The sequence below is a fragment of the Nanorana parkeri genome, unplaced genomic scaffold (genome assembly GCF_000935625.1).
Source record: "Nanorana parkeri isolate BGI_ZX_2015 unplaced genomic scaffold, ASM93562v1 scaffold305, whole genome shotgun sequence".
Taxonomy (NCBI): Eukaryota; Metazoa; Chordata; class Amphibia; order Anura; family Dicroglossidae; genus Nanorana; species Nanorana parkeri.
This window is the reverse complement of record NW_017306573.1, coordinates 66,346-74,711: the sequence shown is the minus strand read 5'-3', so window position 1 is coordinate 74,711 and position 8,366 is coordinate 66,346. Positions and strand designations below refer to the sequence as shown.

The 8,366-nt window shown below is 48.5% G+C and overlaps 1 protein-coding gene across 1 annotated transcript; it reads right to left on the bottom strand.

Moving 5' to 3' along the window:
- Positions 1 to 560: 560 nt before the first annotated feature.
- Positions 561 to 6,836, bottom strand: LOC108788083 (gastrula zinc finger protein XlCGF57.1-like). The gene is made up of 6 exons (XM_018557817.1): positions 6,777 to 6,836; positions 3,175 to 3,250; positions 2,778 to 2,876; positions 1,342 to 2,254; positions 984 to 1,257; positions 561 to 839 (listed from the first exon to the last, which is right to left on the bottom strand). The coding sequence occupies exons 1-6, from the start codon at positions 6,834 to 6,836 to the stop codon at positions 561 to 563; spliced, it is 1,701 nt and encodes a 566-aa protein (XP_018413319.1).
- Positions 6,837 to 8,366: the final 1,530 nt, after the last annotated feature.

The window sequence follows — 8,366 nt, the reverse complement described above, 5'->3', positions numbered from 1 at the left end:
GTTTGTTTCATGCTCTTGTTACTGCTTGAGGAGAGGCTGTCCTAGGGTTGGCCTACAATTGTTGTGTCCAATCCTCCTGTAGGCAGCACAGTATCGGAATCCCTGTGTCCCTCCATAGACTCCAAGAAAAGGATTTTGCAGACTTTGTATCTTCTTAACACAATTAACAACCTGTGACACCGCTGTGTTCCTTCACCCTAATGGAGGAAATGGTGTCATCCTCCTGGCGGTGCTGTCTGGCCCGAGGTGTAGGATTCATGAAAATGGTCGGACCGACATACAAATCTTAAGGCAGATAAGACGTGTGTTTCAGTTTTGGAGTTGAGTTTAACCAGTTGACTGGGGGCGCGCGCGAGCAGAAAAAAATTGCCGTCTGGAGACGGCAACCCGCAGATGCTGCAGTGCCGTCCGTCCGTTTTTTTACTACGGGCGGACGGCAAGAGGTTAAAGATAGGCAATACAATATATAGCAGTTAGTCGTGCGAAAGATTAAAAAAATACTTTTATTCACCCGCGGGGAATTGTAAAATCCTTACTACGATGTTGCATTACTCAGCATGTCATTCATCTCGCATGTCTACTTCAGTCTGAAACTCCGGCCCCTGTGGCTCGGTGGCCGGAAGGCCAGCGGCTTCCTCCGCGTGCAAGCACTGATGAGCGACAAGTCTCGACTTCCTCACGAAACTCTCTCCACACTGCGGACATAAGAATGGCTTCACCCCTGTGTGAGTCCTTTCGTGCACGGCGAGATTTGACTTTTGGGCAAAGCCTTTCCCGCACACAGGGCATGAGTAAGGCTTTTCCCCCGTGTGAGTTCTCTGATGCCGGATGAGAAAGGCCTTGTAGGCGAAAGATTTCCCGCACTCTGAACACGAGTGCGGCTTTTCGGCTGTGTCCGATAATTCTTGCTGGTCTAGTCTGGCTTTGTCTGGAGAGCTGCCGCCATGCTGGTCCCCCCTGTGAGTTTTCTCATGTCTAATGACCTTTGAGGCCTGAGAAAAGCTCTTCCCGCACTCAGAACAGGAGTAAGGCTTCTGGTCTGTGTGCGTGCGCTGATGCTTAACGAGAGATGACTTTGTCGTGACACATTTCCCGCACTGGTGACATGAATACGGCTTCTCTCCAGAGTGCCGCCTTTGATGGCGGACGAGAAAGGCCCGGTAGGCGAAAGATTTGCCACATTCCGAACACGAATGCGGCTTCTCGTCTCTGTGCGTCACTTCGTGCTGATCTAAGCGGGCTTTATCCGGAAAGCTCCTGCCGCAGTGGGAACACAGAAACGTCTTTTTCGTCCTGTGAGTTTTCTCGTGCTTCTGGAACTTCGATGCCTCTGCGAATCGCTTGCCGCACTCAACACAGGAATACGGTTTTTGGTCCGTGTGGGTGCGCTGATGCTTAACAAGGTATTTTCTCGTGGTGAAGCATTTCCCACAATCGGGGCAGTAAAACGGCTTCTGTCCTTTGTGAGTCCTTTCGTGGATGATGACTTCTTGCCTACGTATAAAGCACCTACCGCACACGGAGCAGGAAAATGGCTTCTCTCCCGAATGCGTTCGCTCGTGGTAAAGGAGGGTTGACTTTAACGCAAAACATCTTCCGCACTCCGAACACGAGTACGGCTTTTGGCCGGTGTGAGTCCTCTGGTGGCTGATGACATCGTGCTTGCGCACGAAGCACCTTCCGCACACGGTGCAGGAAAAAGGCTTCTCTCCCGTGTGAGTCCGCTGGTGATAAACGAGGGTCGATTTCAGGGCGAAGCGTTTTCCGCATTCAGAGCAAGAGTGCGGCTTCTCCCCCGTGTGATATTTCTGGTGGCGGATTAAGGGGCCCTTCTCGACAAAACGCTTGCCGCACTCGGGACACGAATAGGGCTTCTCCCCCGTGTGAATCCTTCGATGCCTGACGAGCATTCCTTTCTCAGCAAAGGACTTTCCACACTCCGAGCAGGAAAACGGCTTCTCTCCCGTGTGCGATCTCTGGTGCACGATCAGCTTCCCCTTCTCCGTAAAGCGCTTCCCACACTCGGTGCACGGGAATCTCCTGGGGCGAGTACTTGGAAGATGTTGGGTGGTAATCGGGTGGGCGGGGTCTGGAAAACACCCTCCGTGTGGAAGGGAATCGGATGAAAGGTCTGCAATGGAGATTTCTGGATAAAGGTTAAAGGTGATGACTTCATCTTCAGAAGAGTTTGACGTGATGTCCTCGTCTTCCGTAAAGATGACCTCCAGAGATCTTCTCTTCATAGGTTGTCCATCTAGAAAAGAACAGAATGATCAGTCCACAATAACGAAAGGAAACAAATACACCCAATGGCCAAAAAATTGTGGACATCTAACCATCACATCTACACAAGCTTGGTGGACATCCCATTCCACAACCATGGGAACTACTATGGAGTTGCCCCCCCTTCCTTCCCAGTAATAACAATCTTCACTCTTCCGGTAAGGCTTTCCACAAGATTTTGGAGTCCGTGTCTGTGGGAATTTTGGCCCATTCAGCCAAAAGTGCTTTTGTGAGGTCCTCTACTGTTGTTGACGAGAGAAGACCAAGCTGGGACCTTCCACAAATTGTTGGCGCAGTATTGGAGACCTACATTTGTCTAATATGTCTTTGTAGCATTAATGGTATTCTTCATTGGAAACACCTGAACACAAGAATTTGGAGGGGTGTCAAAATACTTTGGCCATATGGGTTCATGTGAAGGTCAAGTGCCCACATGTAGTGACTGAACAAGGAGAACCTGGGACTCTTCCCTGGATTTAGTGTTTATTACTCACCTGAGGTCATCTCTTGAGGAACGTCCTCCTCTTTAATCCTCACATGTCCTTCTTCCTCGTCTTTGAAGTCTCTCTGAGTGTCGCCGGTGTCCTCGGGGTCTGTGAATAAAGGTAAGAGTGAAGCCCCCTGAGATGTATGAGAGTGTGGGGGGAAGACTGGTCACGTCTCAATGACATGATGTGAGGAGGAGAGCCGGAGTCTAATAGAGGCTGATGGCTCCTGACTCCCCCCACTAGACACATTCCGTCCCCCCATTACTATCTACTGACAGAGGAGGGGGAGGGGAGAAGAAGAGATTGTTGTAGTGACTGAACAAGGAGAATCTGGGACTCTTTTCTGGACTTCGTGTTTATTCCTCACCTGTGCTGACCTCTGGAGAACGTTCCTCCTCCTTACACAGATCATCATCCATCTCATACACTTCCTCTGCCTCGTCCTTCACTTCAACTTTAACAGTGATCAAATCTGTATCCTGAAGAACACAAAACAATACAACACATCCTATTATATATGTCAACTAAATAATATCTTGTTACATCCACGGAGACTCTGTCCATACTACGCTGGACCTTGCTTCTTGGTGCGGTTCATTAGAGACCTATAGCAGACTATATTTTGCCGTACAGGAACTGGTAAGGTGAACATTTTGCAACCACCAGTCTCCAGTGTAGGACTCATTTTGAGCCTAATAGCCATATTAGAAGTGAATCACAGGAGAACTGCTTTGTATTAAAACAGTGCGATGTCCAGCTTCTGGAGCGTATCCAAGTATAGTACTCGACCTCCAATACCCATTTACAGTGTGGAAAATAAGGATTTGCTCCCCTGCAGATTACAAAGAAATGAAAGGTTTATCTTTTTTTTTTTATCATCGGTGTATTTGAACTGATAGAGACAGAATATCAACCAACAATCCAGAAAACACACAGGATACAAATCTTATCAATGGAGTAAAATAAATATTTCATCCCCTACCAACCAACAATAATTCTGGCTCCTCCCACAGACTGGCTATGTGGTACACAGATGAGTCCTGTCACTTTAAGAAGGAGCTCCTAACGACAACTCGTTATGTAGATAAAAGACACCTGTCCACAGAATCTCTTTCTTCCATTCACACCTCACCACCATGGGCAAGACCAAAGAGCTGTCAGAGGACGTTAGGGACAAGATTGTAGACCTGCACAAGGCTGGAATGGGCTACAAGACTATCAGCAAGAAGCTCGGTGAGAAGGAAACAACTGTTGGAGAGATTATTGGCAAATGGAAGGAATACAAAATAACCATCAATTGCCCTCGGTCTGGAGCTCCATGTGGGATTTCACCTCATGGGGTAAGGATGGTCATGAGAAAAGTGAGGGATCAGCCCAGAACTGCACGGGAAGAGGAGCTTGTGAATGATCTCAAGGCAGTTGGGACCACAGTCACCAAACAAACCATTGGTAACACAATACGCCGCCATGGGTTGAGATCCTGCAGCGCACGCAAGGTCCCCCTCCTTAGGAAGGCCCATGTACAGGCCCGTCCCCCTCCTCAAGAAGGCCCATGTACAGGCCCGTCTGAAGTCTGCCAATGAACAACTAAATGATTCAGAGAAGGATTGGGAGAAAGTGCTGCGGTCAGACGAGACCAAAATTCAGCTTTGGCATGAACTCGACTCGCCGTGTTTGGAGGAAGACAAATGCCGACTATGACCCTAAGAACACCGTCCCTACAGTCCAGCACGGAGGTGGAAACATTATGCTTTGGGGCTGTTTCTCTGCTAAAGGTACAGGCCGACCTTGCCGCATTGAGGGGCCAATAGACGGGGCCACGTATTGTAAAATCTTCAATGAGAACCTCCTTCCCTCCTTCATTTCTTTGTAAGTGGGCAAAACTTACACAATCTGCAGGGGATCAAATCATTGATCCACACAGCATTCATCAACAGTGTGATGTCCGGCACATGGAAGGTCTCCAAGTATAGTAATCTACCTCTAAGCCCTCGTTCACACCTGAACGTTTTGTAGCGCGTTCTACGCTCGACGAACGCTCTACAAAACGCTCTACAAAACGCTCAAACATGAAAATCCCATTGTATTCAATGGGTCTCGTTCCCACCTTGGCGTATTTCCGCCCGTCCCTAACGCGCCACAAAACGGCCCACGCCTGAAAAGGTACAGGTACTACTTTGGGCCGTTTTGTTGCACGTTTCCATTGGGATACAGCCAAGTAGCCTTCGGAAACGTGTGACGGTCGCGCAACTTTTTACCGCGAATCGCGACAGACGTGCATATGCAATACGCCTAGGTGTGAACGAGACCTAATACCCATTTATTCATCAACAGTGCGATGTCCTACACAATGTTATCATGAGCTAGGGGACTACTACAGCTTCAGCCAGCATTGCTCAATGTTATCATATTTATGGCTCTTCAGTTACTTACAATAATTTCAATATTGATTTGAATAGTTAGTCTTCCTAATGGATCTGAGAGGCCATCTGGAGATCAATTCAGGGGTCACAAGTGGGACAGCCATGGAGGTCCCTGATTGGTCAGGTGCGGAATTGCTACTTTTCAACACCAATAGCAATTTTGTATTTGCTGAACCCAATTAGGATAATATAAGTAAAGTTCAATTATTTCTTAACTGTGTCTGTTCTCCATTACTATCATCATGTCAGAAGACTGGACTCCGCACAAATCATACCTTAGTGGTCTTGGTCTGGTCACGATTTAATATGGCCGATATCTATAGGGCACAGCGGAGTGATTTAGGGAGATCTTCCCATAAATGGAGTGATAAAGCAATAATGTAGAGTCACCTCTTTAAGTGCCATGACCCTCAGCTGCATCTACCTGGTCCTCCGGAGGGATGTCATGATGTTCCTGTGTGGAATCCCGGGAATACAGAGGACGGGCCTGAGGGATCTCCTGATGTTCCTGTGTGGAATCCCGGGAATACAGAGGACGGACCTGAGGGATCTCCTGATGTTCCTGTGTGGAATCCCGGGAATACAGAGGACGGGTCTGAGGGATCTCCTGATGTTCCTGTGTGGAATCCCGGGAATACAGAGGATGGGCCTGAGGGATCTCCTGATGTTCCTGTGTGGAGTCCCGGGAATACAGAGGACGAGGACATCTCTCTGGGGTATTTCTGTTCCTGGATCCATCTGTAGGAAACACACACACTGACTGAATACATTGTTTCTATGTCTTTATATCAGAGGATGTGTGTATCTAGGTGGGTCCTCAATACTCAAATGAAAGTCTCCTCTTACCCGGTGATGTGAGGGGCGGCCAGTTCTCCATCATGGCGTTCAACTCCACGCTCTAAAAAAAAAAGTAGGAAGTCATCTCTGTCCATACACGAGGCAACCATGACAGCTGAAGCACTGATCTCTACGCAGGGAATACAGTCCATATTGTGGACCTGATGGTGGTCTTCATGATTCCGTTTTACTACTAGCTATACCATGACCCAGATAAACCCTCTGAAGAGGGAAATGGGATGCTTGGTGCTGTAGTCTTTTTCTAGTCTAAGGTGTGTGTGGCCCCAGCCCCCCCCCCGCTTTCCAGGGGTGCAAGAATAGGAGCACATGAAGGTGCAACGAAACTAAGTCCACCAGGCAACCAGTTGCACTGTTGTACACAGTGCAAACTGCATTTTATGATAAAGAACATGTGACCTTACTCAGTCACATGACCTTTTCCATACCATACCCACAGAGTGCTGGGGCCCCCTTGTCTTATACCTCCACATTACTGGGGACACACTCTCCAGCCTCACATCTCTACCAGGAGGATTCCAGCACCAACAGAACTCCTCCTTGACCAAACCTGTGGGCTACAACAAAATGGCTGCTACGCTCCCTGTTATGTCCATTTGACGGCACATAATTCTAACATTGCCTCGTTTTTATCCCCTTTAAATTACCACAATTCAAAGATACACCTTACTGGACAGTTTTAGTTATTTAAATCGTTTAAGGGACAGTGAGTTAAAGTTTGTGCTACGAGAAAATGGACGCCGTCCTCAGCCCCCAAGACTCTGGGCTCAGGCAAAATGTCCGCCATTCTCCTTCTTAGAGACGCTTTGTGGGAAGTTTTCGCCCTCTAGTGTTTGATAGGAAGCATTTCCCTTCAGTGGGGAGAGACCAATCCAGGTAGGACGCTCGGCCTCTTCCTGGTTGCTACGGCAACACGCACGCGCAGAAAAAGACTCATTTGACAGGTGTCCGGCGGCTTCTTGGTTACCATGGTGACGCGCCAGCGTACAGTGACTAGAGTTTTATAATGGAGGAAGGCCGCCATTTTGTTGCAGTCCAAATATGGAACCCTGAACAGTTATTGGAGGCTTGCCTTTGCTTTGCAGCAGCTGCTGCTGTGAAGCTGCACGATGTGAGCTCAGTGAGGAGGAGGTAATATTATATTCTTATTATGAAAGGAGGAAGAGAGAAGGGGGTCCCAGTACGTTTTTTGGGGGGTAGGAGGGGTCTTGTCACCTTAACAATTGACCATTTTCCTGCTGGTCCTCCAATGTGTACAATGGTTCCCCCACATGGTCATTTTTTAAAATAATAGTCATGGTTCAGTGCCCATCGTGCATGCTGCGTCCTTTCCATGTACATATGACCAGAGCTATCGGATTGGCTGGAATAGCCACTTGGCAATAAAAAAAAAATGCTATTGCACCATTTTGTCAAGTCTGGCCATGACAGGTTCTCTTTAAGACAAAGCTTTCTTGGTTCAACCCAGAGACGGAAATCTTTATTATTTTACATGGGGTTAGACAAGGAAAACAGGCATTTGGCAGCTTCCTTTAGGACCTTGGAAGAGCAATCAGAATCTAAAGAGAAGATGGACTGAGGGGTTCCAGAAAAGGACAGTTGTGGAGGAAAAGGAGCTTAAAGGATTGGGGTTCAGAAGAGGGACAGTGATGGAGGGATAGAGGGATTGGGGTTCAGAAGTTGGACAGTGATAGAGGGATTGGGGTTCAGAAGAGGGACAGTGATGGAGGGATAGAGGGATTGGGGTTCAGAAGTTGGACAGTGATAGAGGGATTGGGGTTCAGAAGAGGGACAGTGATGGAGGGATAGAGGGATTGGGGTTCAGAAGTTGGACAGTGATAGAGGGATTGGGGTTCAGAAGAGGGACAGTGATGGAGGGATAGAGGGATTGGGGTTCAGAAGTTGGACAGTGATAGAGGGATTGGGGTTCAGAAGAGGGACAGTGATGGAGGGATAGAGGGATATGGGTTCAGAAGAGGGACAGTGATGGAGGGATAGAGGGATTGGGGTTCAGAAGAGGGGCAGTGATGGAGGGATAGAGGGACTGGGGTTCAGAAGAGGGACAGTGATAGAGGGACTGGGGTTCAGAAGAGGGGCAGTGATAGAGGGACTGGGGTTCAGAAGAGGGGCAGCGATGGAGGGATAGAGGGACTGGGGTTCAGAAGAGGGGCAGTGATAGAGGGACTGGGGTTCAGAAGAGGGGCAGTGATGGAGGGATAGAGGGACTGGGGTTCAGAAGAGGGACAGTGATAGAGGGACGGGGGTTCAGAAGAGGGGCAGTGATGGAGGGATAGAGGGACTGGGGTTCAGAAGAGGG